This window comes from Podarcis bocagei (assembly GCF_964188305.1).
Source record: "Podarcis bocagei genome assembly, chromosome: 6".
NCBI classification, from domain to species: Eukaryota; Metazoa; Chordata; class Lepidosauria; order Squamata; family Lacertidae; genus Podarcis; species Podarcis bocagei.
The window spans coordinates 82,494,220-82,510,751 of NC_138130.1; the positions used below are offsets into that span (position 1 = coordinate 82,494,220).

At 41.2% G+C, this 16,532-nt stretch overlaps 1 protein-coding gene and 1 long non-coding RNA gene across 4 annotated transcripts in view; one reads left to right on the top strand and one right to left on the bottom strand.

The window, feature by feature from the left end:
* The window catches only part of WASF3 (WASP family member 3), a 28,251-nt gene extending 12,744 nt beyond the window's left edge, over nucleotides 1-15,507 (bottom strand). Inside the window, exons 1-2 of one of the 3 annotated variants that reach the window (XM_081197963.1) lie at nucleotides 15,367-15,507; nucleotides 743-885 (exon numbers count right to left, since the gene is read on the bottom strand). In XM_081197963.1, coding sequence (XP_081054089.1) covers nucleotides 743-875 — 133 coding nt within the window. In that variant the 5' untranslated portion in view covers nucleotides 876-885; nucleotides 15,367-15,507. Of the gene's footprint in view, nucleotides 1-742; nucleotides 886-14,491; nucleotides 15,272-15,366 lie in introns of those variants that run through there. The other 2 variants (XM_081197964.1, XM_081197962.1) reach the window with 2 other exon arrangements.
* LOC308589164 lies at nucleotides 2,857-6,460 on the top strand. The gene is made up of 3 exons (XR_014009118.1): nucleotides 2,857-3,952; nucleotides 3,983-5,135; nucleotides 5,315-6,460. It is a non-coding gene; the product is annotated as an uncharacterized lncRNA (long non-coding RNA).
* Nucleotides 15,508-16,532: the final 1,025 nt, after the last annotated feature.

Below are 16,532 nucleotides of genomic sequence, written 5' to 3' on the forward strand. Positions count from 1 at the left end.
TTACAGGTCTGTGATATCCCAAAGAGAGAAATGGCCCAGGAGGAATAGGCGGCTGCTACCCTCAGTAAATGAATATTATAAACGTAATTCCATATACTACATATGGCATTTGTGATGAATTAAAGGCTTCTCTTTGCCTAGTGGTTGGGCCAGTGCTGGTTCCAAATCTTTAGATACCCAAAGGGAAACAAGCATTTGGGAAGAGAGGCTGGATCCACACGGCCAAAGCTTAAAAAATCCATAAAAGACTGCTCTACACACCCTAGCCTTAGAAGAGTTTGGATCTGATATCCCGCTTTATCACTACCTGAAGGAGTCTCAAAGTGGCCAACATTCTCCTTTCCCTTCCTCCCCCACAACAAACACTCTGTGAGGTGAGTGGGGCTGAGAGACTTCAGAGAAGTGTGACTGGCCCAAGGTCACCCAGCAGCTGCATGTGGAGGAGCGGAGACTAGAACCCAGTTCATCAGATTACGAGTCTACCGCTCTTAACCACTACACCACACTGGCACAAAGGAAGGTAAAAGAAAGAGGGAAACACTGGACCCAAGGCCATACAGGATATGAAGTCAAGGTGGCAAGGCATTGATTTTACTTATTTTGATTATTCACATGCAAAGGTGCTGAGACTGCTAAACCCAAAGCTATCATGCCACTTAAGCCAGCTTCGAAACTGTGTATACTCTTCAAGTTTCCCTTAAAAAGGAAAAAACCACATTTTAAAAGCCATCCAGTTACTTACTTAGGCTGCTTAGCTGGCGTATGATAGCAGCAAGAGTACTATTGGTTACACATTCTAATTCACTAGTAATTCCCTCAGGCAGAGCTCCTCTGCAGAGGTGTCGAGGTTCAATGTTCCTTTTGACTAACGGCATGATTCAGTGTCTGCCAAAACAAAAGAATAAAACATTAGTCTCACCCCACCACAATACTCCCCAAAACTTTTTTTATAAAGGGCAGCAGCTGTCGTTGCAGTATGAGAATAATACAGCATGGCTTGAATACTCATGGTGTTTGAATACTATTACTAGGCAGGGAAGAAAAAGGGCTGGCTCAGTCCTGCCCCACAAGGCCTTGTTTTGGGGTCTTTCACTGAGTTCTGCTGGTGTCCAGCCCATTTGACAGGCGGAATGGATGCTTCTGCTCAATCTAACATAACCACCACCTAGGTGTTTGGGATTGCTGCGTATCACTAAATTCTCAGGAGAAATCCCAAGAAAAATATAAATCACTATCATTCCTCTGAAGACAAATATTAGACTAGAAATGAAGATTCTCATAGCAAATAAGTCCCTAAATATTTTTAAATATGTTTTGTAAATTAAGTATTGGATAGGACATAGGAGTTGTCCTACTTCCTTCTAAAGGTATTATTTACCTTTCATTTATTAAGAAAGCAACAGCAGAAAGTGTTAGAACAAAAGCCAATGGATTTTGTCATACCTAAACAGGACATGCAGATTTAGAGTCAGTTGCTGGGAGGTAGTAACAAGGCAGAACTATTGCTTTTATAAGCCCTCCTAGTGGGCTTCCCAGAAGCATCTGGCTGGTAACTGTGGAAAACAGATGTGGGACTAGATTGAATGCTTTTGAAGTTCTCTTCTGTTAGATATTAGACAGCTTTTGTATATTGTCTTTTTGGTGCCTACAGAAGACCTTCCTTTTCCAACAAGACTTTTAAGGAAAGATCTCTTAAGTCTGCATCTGTATTGGAATTGTTTAAGATTTATTAATTGTTTTATCTCCTTAGGTAGGAAAGTTGGGATATGAATAAATAGTGAACCTTTGGTCGGATCCAGTAGTGCTGTTCTTAAATGAATTCCTTAGGTAGACTATAATCTACACATTATCCAGATATAATGTACCCACATTCCCAGCATGTTTGCCCTCCTGTCCCAGCAACGTCTACGCTGGCTTGGTCATGTCCACAGAATGGAAGATGGCAGAATCACCAAGGATATACTCTACAGGGAGCTCGCTGCAGGTACTAGGCCAGTTGGCAGACCAACTCTGCATTATAATGGCATCTGCAAACATGACATGAAGGCTGACAACATTAACCCTGCCATGTAGAAATCCCTTGCAAGACCACCACAACATCTGGAGATAATCAGTCAGGTCAAGTACCCACAACAGTGACCAGAGAAGGAATGACCGCTGGAAGGAGTACAGAAAGAAGAAACACTATGGTACACCTGCATCAGCACCACCAGACACCTTCATCTGCTCCAGCTGCAACAAATCATGTCTTTACAGTCACAGCAGGCACTGTAACTCTCCAGTGGTTTGAATTTACCCCTGAAGGCAAATACTTCCATTATCTCCTGAAACTGTCAGATGCCAACCAGATATAATGTAAACACATTACAAAGTTCCTTTCATTTCAAGTGGAATTTATCTTTGTAACAAGCATAGGATCAAGATGAGCATCTGCTAGTGTCAGATTCAGCCAGGATTTGAACAACGGTTCTTAAATACCTACTCCAGGGACGCGGACTTAGAAAAAATATTGGGGGGGCCCGGGAAAGCTCATGAATAATAAATAAGCTCATGAATATGCAAATAAAGTGGCTCCGGCCCTAAATAGGGCAAGCCACGCCCCCCAGCCAGCCGATTGGCTGGCTGGGAGGTGTGGCCAGTCGGGATTCCCCTGTTCTCGCGGGATTTCCAGCCGGGGCTCTCCGATTACGGCGCGCGGCTGGCTGGCTGGCGAAGGAGGAGGCGGGGGACGGCGGCGGCGCTCTGCTGGAAGGGCGCCCGCCTGAGATTATTGGGGGGGCTGAGCCCCCCCAAAAATTTTTTTGAGGGGGCTCGAGCCCCCTCAAGCCCCATGGAGTCGGCGCCTATGACCTACTCCCTATATAATGAAACAATTTTACCAGTCAGCTTTGCATATAAAGCTAGTTCACAGTCACTGGGGCAGATCCTCTCTACAGCCTGTGTACATTAGAAAAGGTTACTGTGCCTCCAGCATGCCTGCAACATAATGTGCAACAAATGTGCACACAACCTTTCTGTGCTATCCTCTCTCCTTCGAAGGAAGAATGTACAAATAATTCACATATATAGTTCATCTCAGCTTTCAGCTGTAGAGCTAAACACTGAATAACGAGGGCATGTGTGTTTATTTTCACAGAGAACCAGTAGTATTATCTATCCTACTTTTCCCCAACCTAATGCCCTCCATATGTTTTGAACTACAACTCCCATTATCCCCAACTGGCATGGCTACCTGGATGAAATAAAATAATACCAAAGTAGCTTTAAACTAGCTATAAATTGAGGAGGGAAATCCCCTCTATTGAATCATCTGGACAAAGCCTGACTGCAAAGGAAAGCTAGTAGAGAAAATAAACAGTATTTTATCATTTTACAATTTCCCTCCCCTCCTATGTGGAATCTTGAATATGCAGGTAGCTAACTATTCAACTGCCCAGCCTCAATATACAAACATAGTTTTGTATTGTTGTTCTCTTACATGATCAGATTACAGAATTAACAAAAGGTGCTAACAAGTTAATCCAGTTCTTAACTGTAAGAGCTGCTCATCTGCATGTATTTATCTTCCAGATGGCTCTCAATGCATATGAGGGAAACGGCAGACAGGCAGAATATATCCTATGCCACTTGAAACTCTTAAATGATCTTTGGAATAAATGTTAGTTACCCAGATTGAATAAATAACACCTTCACAAGTTGTTGTGAATTCTATATAAAATAAATTGGGACAATCCTGTCAGTCACTTATGTACCATTGGTTTCAACAAGAAACACAGGTGAAACTCGAAAAATTAGAATATCATGGGAAAGTTCATTTATTTCAGTAATTCAACTTAAAAGGTGAAACTAATATATGAGATAGACTCATGACATGCAAAGCGAGATATGTCAAGCCTTTATTTGTTATAATTGTGATGATTATGGCGTACAGCTGATGAAAACCCCAAGGAAGGTTGAGACCCACTGGTCTAACCCAAAGCAGTGCATTTCTGATAGAGATGCCAAGCTAAGTGTACCAATCTTACTCATTTCAAGGTCATCAGTATGAAATACTGGGATGTAACCAAAATAATAATTTGTTCTATTCATGGATTAGGGCTTTCCTATCCCCATCCCACTACAACCCCACCAACCCAAAATCCATCTGTGGAATGAGGGAGCCTTGGAAACATTATGAGATGTGGCACAAGTGGCTGCTGATGGAAATTACTAGGGTCTTGTTCAATACAGTCTATGTGTAGTCAGTTTTGTTGCTCCTGGTTTGCTTAGGTTCCTTTATAATGGAGTGTGTGTGTGTTTCCTTTCTTGCACAGAATCTATGGCAGTGTATGTGGGGCTTCCAAACAAGCTCTCAGCCAGCACAAAGCTTAGTGTGTCACGTGCTTTCGGACCATGAGTGAGGACCAGGTATACAGATCTTCAGACTGCAACAAAATGTTGTATAGACTTCTTTTTCACAAATGATGGTACCAAAGTCAAACTTTCAAATCAAACTGTAGTTCACTCTGCTAATTTGGCAGGAGTGGGATGGAAAAGAGATACTGGGGTGACAGAGAAGTTGCACTTTTCAAGTCAAACACGCTCAGAATAGTTTGTCATCCTGACAAAACCATAAATCTTGTTGATATTCAGCATTTGGTAAGGTTCACTTACTGTTCTAGAAAATAATAGACCTCTTAATGCTATTTTCTCTTCAGTTCTGAAAGACTACTACACCATTTTTTCCATTATGTGCAACAAATCTAAATAATAAGATACGAAAACTGTAATTGGCCTAACTGTAAAAGAATGAGTACCCCCTCTTCCCAGAAAAACCACTTGGAATAGCAAATAATCACTGCTCTTGCCCAAGCTTGACAGGCAACAGAGGAAATAAGTAACAGACCCTTAAAAACATGGAGGAGGAATGGGGAACAAAACATTCATTTCGCTTTTTCCCCTGATGAAAATAATGACAAACTGTAAACAAGAGCTGTACAACTGTAATCAGTGTTTCATTATGGTACTCATGTTGCTTAATAGAAATGAGAATTTGTGTGTGCCCACATCAGCAACAAAGCAAATGAAACAAATGCACTATCCTCCTGCACCTACCCCATTCCTTAGAACTTGAATACAACAGCTTTTCTAGCAACGTTGAACAGAAATAATAAAACTAAAGATAACTAAGACAATACCTGAGAAAAAACTATAGAAGTAAAAGCGACCAAAGGGACTGTGACCTCCATTTTTATCTCCGTAAAATCGTCCAGGAGGACCTCCAGGAACCCACACATTCATGTACTGTCATCAAGCCGAGGTTTGGCTTAGCAAGTCATGTGAACTGAATCATTATTAAAGAACTTCAGACTGAGTACATAAATCTAGAACTTTCCTCACACATTCTGTATCATGAAGAGTTGCCTGTAGGTATGAAACTCAGATACTATACCATCCATGAACTCTGTCCAAAGACAGAATGGACTACCAACCAGAACTCCTGAATATTTTAAGCTGTTGAATTGAAACATACCTCAACTTGCATTAAATCATAAAAGTAATATAGAATACTCATATTTTACCTTCTGAGTCACTTATGCAAACTGCAGAGTACTGCAAATCATATTTATAATGTTAAACAGGTTTTTCCCGAACATTCGAACTTTATGCCACTATTAAAAGCCCTGAAAAACAAAACAGATAGTTATGACTCCTGCAGTGCACTTACTACATTTGGTGCCTGAAGGGAGTTTGAAAATGTTGTTCAAATAGTCATGTTAAACCTAATAACCTTTTAAGACAAAGTTCTATTAACAGTAGGATACTGCTGCTGACAATGCAAGTAAGCAGACATATGCCGTCCCATATGAAGAACAACTCATCACCAGTGGAATTCTGTCACCCACTAACTTACCATTCAACTCAATCCTAGCCCTGACACATTTTGACAGTGGCAGTGTGCAGGTGCTGCCTTTGAATGGGAGTGAAGCCTTTTTTTAAAAAAACAACAACCAAAAATAATAAACAATAACCTTCTAAAATGTTTTAAACCTTGGGTTAAGGAGAATCAAAAGATAACTGCAGTTAAAGTCACAAACGTTTCCCTTGATCACAAGTTAAGACACAAGTGGGAGCCTACAGCATTGAGATCTTAGGCTGGTTCCTATATTCCTAACACGATGGAGTAATGCTCTATCTCCAGTGGCTGCACACAGGGATGGGAGAAGAATTCTATTCAGTTCATATTTAAAGGCAAACTACAGCCATCCTTCAAATTTTGCAATGCTGGTCTCCAACCAAGTAATGTATGCAAAAATGCATATACTAGGGTAAAGTATGGATAGAAATGCATATATTGGTGAAAAGAACACAAAAATGCATATCATGGCAAACTGCTCCACAAAAATGTGTTTACTCTGCAAAAATACATAAAAAATTGAGTATATTAGGCATATTTTGCCCTAAAATGCTAATGAATTTTCATGAAAACTTTCCCTCCCAAAATTCAATGGACAATGTGGGAAACAGGATGTTTCACAAGATGGATGTTCAGTCTGATCCAGAACTGTTCTTCATATATATATGAAATGTTCAGAAAGATCATCAACTTAGAGGCCAAGTGGATAAAAATGCCAGAGATTAAGAAGAAAGCAACAAAAGCAAAAATGTAGTTGCTTAATCATCAAGGAATGTGGTTCTCAACTGGCATGAAACAATAAATATTGTAGCAGGTGCAGAGACAAGGGGGAAAAACACAGGGCAACAAAAACTGGACTGAAAGGACAGCTTGGTAGTGACTGTGGTGAGAGGCTACAAAAAGTTGGTGTGGAGAGGTCATTACATAAGCATAGCATGTCCTCTGGAGGTTTTTGTTATTAACAAAAAATGCCTTAAAATAATCAATATTATAACTGATTATTAACAACAGGCAATACCTGTCTGGAAGCATTTGCTTACAACTATAAAGAACAGAGGGCACAATACATTCCATCCTTCTATATACGGAAGGAAGACAGATAACACATCCCAGTCTCTGCATCCATCACCGCCAGTGGCAGAGAAATGTCGGAGTAGGGAGTTCTTAACTGCAATCCTTATGACATGGTCTGAGCAAGAAGGTGCTGGCTTAAGTCACGAAATTAGCAACAAAGTTCACCAACAAGGAGAGGAAATCAGCTAAGTTCTAGAACTATTCAGAAAGGCTAGCCTTTGGTCAACAAAGGCTCAAATCCATACGTGCAACTGCAAAGACCCCCAAAGAACAGTGTGTTACTGGTCCACTGGCAAAGTATGGACAGAAGTTTAGTCTTCTGGTATTTATATTCTATGTGGATATAAGCCTTTTATTGCTTTCCAGTCAAAGATGCTGACAATGGGAATTCTGAGCATCTACAGCTCCAAATACAAAGGTCACTGTTCCTGGATCCCCTGACACAGCAACAAAATGTTTCATGGTTTGATATATTCTCTCTAGAAGATAGACAAGGGGTATATTCTGTTTCTAAATTCAAGTTGTGCTTGCAAAACACTTAACACTTGGCTGCAACATGTTTTGAAGAGAAAATTTCTCACATGACAAAAATGCAATGGTTTTGGCAGACAATATTGATGCTCCCAACAACCACTGTTTTTAAAAGAAAATGCACACTGAACTTTGCTCCAAGAACAATAATTTGCAATTGCATGAAGTATGTATATTGCTGGCTGATGTCAAATGGAATGTATACATGTAACAGTAATGTTTTGAATTCTTTTCAGTTCAAGACCACATAAATTCATACAAAGAAGAAACAATTCTTTTTTAAAAAAATGCAACTTAAGAAACTAAAGATCTTTCAAACAGTCCATAACGAAAGGGAGGTCCTGTTGGTGCATAACTGCTTTTTGTATGGGAGAAGGTGGCTTGAAAGGGCAAAATAAATGGGGTGGGGGAGAAAACCACAATCAAAAAGAGAACAGACAACAGACAACTCAGCCACTAATGCATTGAAACTACACATCCTGATGCAGAATCAATACAATCTACTCTCAGAGGAGAGAGAAGGTACATTTTGGTTCCTGAAAGAAAGTAACAGGACTGCATAGTAAACATGCTCAGATTTCCCTCTTCCCCCACTACTAAGGAACAATTGGAAACAAAGCTCTTTTTTAACAGAGGTGCCTCTCTTTGTTACTTACATATTACCATAAACTACTGTAAAACTGAAGAGTAGAAACTAGGAAATTGAACATTATTGAACATATTATTTGTATTCTGTGTCCTCCTTACTCAACTGCCTGCAAAGAAACTGGATAGATCATTTTTTAATATTTTGAACATCAAATATTAAATCTACTTTGCAACTTAAAACTTTTTAAAAGAGCTTTTTTTAAAAAACAACAACCACAGAATCATTCATTTGTTTGGTCTTCACTGCTAGTATTCGTATTAGCCTAACTCCTAAGATCACGTTTCAAAGCTAATGCATAAGCATTTTTCAGGGCCAAATGTTTTGCAACTCAGTCTTTTCAAAGATTTCCAATATGGATGAAGGTGCACAAGTGTTAACTCAATTAAGAGCAATATAAGGATGCAAGATTAATCAATATTATCAAGGTTACAGAGAAATGTTAGCCATGATTGCCACCAACGCTCAAGACACAAATCAGTGGGGAGAGAGTTACAAAAGTGACTAAAGTACTTTTACATACACATTTTTCACTTTTGTTGCTATAGCACAGTATTTAATATTTGATGTTAATCAACAATATAGAACTAAATGATTGTCAGTTCTAGATTGATAAGAAGCCACAACCATGCACATATCATAAGCCATTATTAATGAGGTATCAGGCCACTGTGTAGATATTTACAGGTTTTATCCATCAGTTATAAAGAAAAACTGCCAGTTTAAGGGAAGCAACACTATGAGCACTGTAGCATAAGGTTACCAGACGTCCCCGTTTCCCGGGGACAGTCCCTGGATTTACAGATCAGCCCCCATGAAAAATCTATTGAAGTTGAAAGTATCCCCGGATTCAATGAAAAAAATCTGGTAACTGTACTGCAACACTATATTTTTATATTAGAGTACATTTGTTAAGTCTGTGGGTTCCTAAAGTCAGTGATATTTTCTACTGTTATTGGTAGAGTATTTCAAAAGTGTAGTGTCACTTCACACTTCCACAAAGCAGAACTTCCCAATCAATACAGAAGGCAGTATTCAAAAGGATCTATTTGTATGCAGGCCATGCTTAAGACAAATTGTGAAGCTAGCATGTAGCCAAATATGCACAAAGGCTATTCAGTAGTATGGGCATTTTGTCCAAGTTCTTTCAGTTAATTATGGAAAAGAACCAAGCACGAGAACCATAAGGACTTTGAATAGAGACTGTCCCACAAATGAATAGAAGCTGTATGTTTAATTATTATGATTATTTATCTACTGTACTACCAACAATGCACACAGAACTTTAGGGTCGCAATACTGAAAAAGAAAAAAAAAGACACAAAGAATACTCTGCCTCACATTCCCATCATACTTCATGAATATAGAAACAATATGAGGTTATACTGGATATATTTTAAAGGGCGAGAAGAGAATGAATGAGAACTGTGCATCTCTTTCCACAAAAATAAATGGGGACAAATCAATTTAACATAACAAATAATTTATTATTATGAATAGCTCCATTATTTTAATTCATATCCACTGAGATATGAAATCTATAAAGGCTTCAAAAAGTATTCCAACACCTCTGGAAAGTTGAAAGAGATGTCCTTGTATACAAAAGAGGGGAATTCAATAAAGGTATTATTATACTAGGACCTGAGAGACCAGGGTTTAAATCCCCACTAAGCCATGAAGCTCACTGGGTGACCTCAGGCCAGCCACTGCCTCTCAGCAAAACCTACCTCACAGGGTTGTTGTGGGGGATTAGATGAGAAAGGGGAGATTAGATTAGCTCATTGCAGAAAAAGGTGGGAAGGAGGTATAAAAATATAAATAAATAAATATTTTTTTAAAAATTCAGCATCATAAAAAAGTATTCCAACACCTGTTTAATTACCACTCACTGAAACAGATGTTACCAAATTCTAAAAACATAAGCCAAGAGAGGTAAGGCAAATCAATTTTCAGTGGAGTACCTATGTATGCTTGCTTTTGCTGCAACAAAGCACCATAAGACTTAAAAAAATTCTTATGGCACAATATTTTGTGGACTATAAGGCAGAGAAACAGTGTAATCTATTCAGAAGTAATTTCACTAAATTCAGTGGGACTTAATCCCAGGCAAGCATGTACAGAAGTGGTGGGAACCTCAGGCCTGGGGGCCAAATGTGATGATACTAGGCTCACCATACGTCAGAAAAATTCCTGACATGTCATGGTTTTCAGATATAAAAATGTATGAAAATGTGATGGGAAAAGCAACTGAAACAGCTCAAAAAATCTCAACCATTTTGATGGTTTCCTTAAAAAAACTCAACAATTTTTGGAGTCTTCCTAAAAAAAAGCAACCTTAGGTGATAGAGTCCTCATTATCTGGCCCACTGGATTCTCCTCAGGTCCCACCCTCTCCTCAGCCACATCCTCTTTCAAGGCCCCACCCCTGCTTCATTAAGTATTTTTGCCTGGCTGGAATGTGCACTTAACAAAGCACTGATAAGGACCAAAACTGTTTTGCTCCAGTACTGTTATTGCTTTGCATGCATTCTGACCATGCCCTGAAACATATTCCTTTTGCTATTTCATATTCCACTTTGTGTTCACGCTATCAGTGCTGCTGAACCTGCCATCCAAATCTGTTCTCGAGCAGGTTTGGGTATCTAAGCAGACAAAAGTTAAAACAATTACCCTTGCCACTGATGACTGCTCACATTCTTTCAAAGATGTCGTATTAGGTTGCCTTAGGAAAAGCTTTGTGATTCTTCTAACAACTTAACTACACATTAATGGTTTTTTAAAAAAAAACAACAACATCAGGCATGGGGGAGAGATAATTATCTGAACTTGAACAAATTGATGTTACTACTGTGGCTTACTAAAACAAACCAAGTTCAAATCATAGTTCCTGAACTTGCTTCCATAGTTAAAATTAATCACAGTTTGTCCACGTTTATAACTAATACTAAAATGTTGTTAACTGAGAACAGAAGGAAAAACTTCTGATCTCCTTCGCACAGCTGCATCTAAGGAAGGGGGGGGCACAAGTCAAAGACACATTCACATAACAATAAACCATTAATGCAGTTAAAACAGGAACACAATGCAAGTTGAACTGAACAACAGGAATAGATAAAATGCCAGACAGATCTAAAGCCAAACTCTTTTTGTTCAGGTGACTATTCCTAGGAAGCACATATATTTATGCATAAAGCTCTTTAGGCATGCTAAAATTAGTATGCTAAAAGTGTTGACCACTTTCTGAGGCTGAAGAATTAAGCACACTTACTAGGAACCAAATTCCACTGAGCTTGGAGGAGTGATGTAGGAGTGTACTGTATGGATATGTATATGTATATGTATATGTATATGTATATGTATATGTATGTGTGTGTGTGTGTGTATAATGTAAAGCAGAGGGAGCCAACATAGAGCCTTCCAAATGTTTTGGACTACAACTCCCAGCATCCCTGACAATTGGTATAACTGGCTGGGGCTGAAGGGAGTTGTAGCTCAAAACACCTTGAGGGCACAACATCAGTGACCCCAACGTAAAAAGTACATTCTATTCAGTTGGCATATAAATATATTTACTAGTATTCTAATAACACTTTGAATATTACATTTCATCCACACTCTTTCCCCTAACTTTCCCCCTAATGATATTTCAGTTGTTGTTTTTTGCAGTAACAAAAACTTTTCAGATAAACACAAGATTAACAAAACATCCTTTTTTAGTTTTGTTGACTACATACAGTGGACGCTTGGGTTGCGAACGTGATCCATGTGGGATGCATGTTCGCAACCCGCAATGGCGTGTCTGTGCATGCGCAGGTTGTGATTTGGCACTTCTGCGCATGCGCAAAGCACGATTTAGTGCTTCTGCACATGTGCGACCGCCAAAACCCGGAAGTAACCCGTTCCGGTAATTCCGGGTTTTGGCGGTCCGTAACCCGAAAAAACGCAACCTGAAGCATCTGTAACCTGAGGTATGACTGTATTCCAATTCAAAACTTTCCAGATAGCTTGTGTCACTGACCTTAAGACAAGTGGTGCACATTTATTATACTGCATGCCTATATATATCTACTCAGAAGTAAAACCCATTCAGTTCAATGGGAATTACTCCCTGGTAAATGGGTTTAGAACTGCAGCCTTAGACATTAGCTGGTTTACTTAGCATACGGCAACAGTCTAACAAATCTGACATCACAGTATAGAAACTAGTTTCTATGATATTCTGCATATTTTACCTTCTTACTACCACAGCCAAAGAATTAAGATCTCTTGAATCAGGGTTTGTTAAACAAACCAAGAACATATAACACTGATAACAGCCTTTATGATTCCCTACCTTTGTTCAAATAATTTGTACAGTACATGCGATTCTCAACTTAGGAAGTGGTTACGTTCCAGGATACAGCGTAAAGCCAAAATTGTGTATAGTCAAAACACATTGCATTCAGTGGCAGGTGGAATTGCCAAAGTATTTTTTCTGAGGCAGGAGACAACCAAGAATGCATAATGATTAACAAAGGATTATTCCTAATCATAGCAAGTAAAAAATAACTTTTACTATTTGCTCCCCAATTTTACTACTGTATTTAGAATTAATGCTCCAGGTTCTATCTGAGAGTAGGTCACATTGTTCCCCAAAACAAGGACTCCACCTAATAGCCAAGGCATCTATTCACACAGATCTATTAATCAAATCAAGGCAGCATCTCTATGACATTTTCCTGATTGGGGGGGGGGGGAATCAGAAGTATCAATACCTTCCTTACTTCATAGCTTTGTGTGTGGTTTTCCTCAAGCTTCCTAAAATGCTGACTAACCAACTTCAAACTACTTTTCTTTGAGCACACATGAGGAGAACAGTAAAATCTGCTGAAAGGAAATGTCTCACTATGTCAAAGCAGCCACAGATCATGTTGGCATATCTGTTACAGTGCCTTGGGAGATGCACTCATCCATCTACAGTGCTCATGCATTAGCTCTACCATCAATCTGTGCGGTCTGCTATTGATGTCACCAACAGCTACAACATACTGTTTTTTATACTAATGGGCAAGCACATACACTTAGCATTTATTTTTCTTATGTTTCTGAGTACTTCAGCATCAAATGTACACATCCCATGGGAGTCTAACTGCAACAGATGAGCACAAGAGAGAGCATACAAGGTATTAATATGTTAACTATTAAAAGTGTTAAAAGTTGTTTGCCACTTTTTAAATCGTTGAAGGGTGCATCTACTTTTGGTAGATTTGCACATACCCCATAGTAAACCATTCCCTTGGCTTCGGGTGTTTGAAATGATTGTAGAGAAGGCAATACAGATGTTGAGTGTTAAAGTCCCAGCGATCCAACACTGCCAAAAAAAAAAAAAAAATCCACTGGCTCAGTTCAAACATGATGACCAAACATGTTTTGCACTACCCAGTTTAGAAAGCAAACCATGGCTGAAAGCTACTGTCTTACTTTCACTGTCCATCTACCCAGCACTCACCATCATAGCTTCATAAACTCACTACCATCTCTATGGTTCAGCAGCCTTAGGAAATAGAGCAATCGTCATAATGGTTTTTGAATTCAGACATTGCATCAAACATCCATTAGCACAGATCTTGGATGGTGAACCACTCCAAACCATAGTTTCTGAAGGTGGCTGGCAAACAGCTGGCAAACCATGATTGTATTCAGACATGCTTAACCAATTAAGTTTACCTAACCATAGTTTGGCATCATGTCTGAATTGACCCAGAATGCTTTGTGCCTGCTAAATAGGTCTGTTTTTAATAGTACCTCCAAAAAAAGTGAACTACGGTTGTCCAGTCACACACTCAGATAACTGGGTATCTTAAACAAATTTGTTCTCTAGTGAATCAGGATTTTATCCTGATATAGCAAGTTATCTTAACATTCTGCATACTTTGACAGTTTTAGAGAACACTTTTCTTCACTTTTTGCTTCACCACTAGCTAGCCTTCACTTGCTCCATTTTCTCAGCACAAAGGCAGAATAGGCAACTAAAACCACCAACCCCTCACTTACCGAACAAAAGGAAGAACAGAGTAGTTTTAAAAACATAATTATGTGTAGTCTTCTTAGGGAGCTAAAGGGGGACCTAGATTTCAAAGCTTAGGGGATCTCTCTCTCTCTCTCTCTCTCTCTCTCTCTCTCTCTCACACACACACACACACACCCCGAAACTATTTCTTAAAAAATTAAAAACGTTATCTAGGATCCTAATCTCACACAAACCAAAACCCTAAGTAAATTTCTTTAGAGGTTGGTTGTATTAAAAGAAGAAAAGACAAACCCACAGAAAGCAACACTAAATATCTTAACGATTGTGGGTTTACCTGCTTTCAGGGCTAGAGATTTGCACACTTAAGCCAGATGGAGCGGTCGAGCCCTTTGCCCGGTTTAAAGCAAAATAAAGGAACTTCGATCTGGAGTGGGAGGAAGACAGCCTGAAGAATGATGCAAATCTCTCCCTTTAAACAACCGCCTGTTCCAGAATGGAGAAAGCAGCCAGCAAAGCGGGTCACGAATTCCCCGGGGGCGACTTAATGTATGTGTATATGGGGTGAGGGGAGGGGGGTGGGGCGCAGCCTCTCCCTCTCTCCCCTCCCAGCACTTTGTCTGGGAAGGAGGGGAGCGGGAGAAGGAGAGTCTCAACTCTTTCTGAGAGTTACGCCGTATATATCAAGCGGGCAGCCGTCCCGAAAGACAAGGCGACACAACTCGCTGGCCCCAAGAAACAGATACCGCTCATGTCAGTCTGACCCGGGTCGGCCAGCCTCGTCCCCCTCACACCGCATGAAGGGGCTCCGAGTGGCGCTAAACCCACGCGAGGCGGGGCGTGTGTGTGTGAAGGGGGCCTCGGGGGATTATGAAGGCGCTCTCTCGCTCACTCTCCGGGCGGGAAGCATCGAGTGACCATTTCGCTTTAAATCTCCCCAGTCGCAAAACTCTTCGGGATTATGAGATAGATAAGGAAGGTGGGCGGGGGAAGACGCCGGGCCGCCTCCGCTTCCAAGCCATGGAGCAACACGCTTCGAATTAAAACCACTTCTCCCGCCCCCCCACCCCCACCCCGCCGCCTTTCCTCTCTTCCCTACGATTTCCCTCAACCGCATCGCCAACGGGCGCTTCTTCTCAAAATAAGGGCTTTTGGGTGGGCGCGCGCTTCCCCTCTCGCGTTCTAATCCTCGCCCCCGCCCCCGCGGCATACCTCGCGCGCGCGCCACATTCCATCTGGCTCGACTACAGCAAGCGGGCGCGGGGCTCCCAGTCTACTCCCCACAGGCGGCAACGGCGGCCAGGCAGCGGGCTCAGCTCGGGAGCCATTCAATCCCCTCCCCCTCGGCGCCCTCGAGCGTGTCGAGGAGTAGTCCCCGCCCAACTCGGTCCTATCTAGGCTAAGGATGGAGGCGGGCAGAAAGCGAGCGCGGGATGGAGGGAGGATTTGTATCCGAGCAACAGAACTGATCGGCATTCTCAGTAGCCAGTGAGCGGGGCAGAAAAGAGAAGGGCTGCTTTCTGCCTCAGGGATTACTTTAAAACACACACACACACACAAACGGCGTTTGCGTTATCCCTTTTCCTCTTCGCTTTACGGTTCTGGCAGCTGAACCGATTTGGCTTCCCCTGGGCTCTCGCCCATCCCGACTTCTCACAAGCTTCGCTTCCTTTCCTTCCGCACATTATCGCTTCCCCACGGCCTCTAAAGTTTTGTCTTCCTCACACACACAACCTGTAGGACTCTTTCTCCTCACGACTCCCACCAGCCTCCGTTATTCACTCAGGACCGTCAGGAGCGCCCTCAGGGCAGGACCTCGGGGGAGAGAAGTCAGTCGAACAAGCCACGAAGGCCTCAAACGCAGCAGCCCTTTAGAATTAGGTGAAGTCAAATACAGTACCTGTGTCTAAAAGGGGTCAGGGGATTAGACCATGAAAGCCAGCATCTCAGATAGGGCTAGCAGAGGCGTAGGGTGGGTTGTCAGCACCCGGGGCAAGGCAAATAATTTGCGCCCCCTAGAGTAGGGGCAGAGAGCTGCCAGTGCGAGCGCGCCCCCCCCCCCAGATGTTGCGCCCGGTGCGGCCGGCCCCCCCTGCACCTCCCACCCTACGCCACTGGGGCTAGGGGATTCTCCTGCTGGGTGGGGAGCCACTGTAGTAGCCTCCCTGCTGGGGTGTGGTTTATATGTCACCTAATATTTCAAAAATCACTTCAGTAACCGTAGAATTGTAGTAGTAGTAGTAGTAGTAGTAGTAGTAGTAGTAGTAGTAATAATAATAATAATAATAATAATAATAATAATAAATTTTATTTATATCCCGCCCTCCCCAGCCAAAGCCAGGCTCAGGCTTAATAATAATAATAAATTAATAATTTAT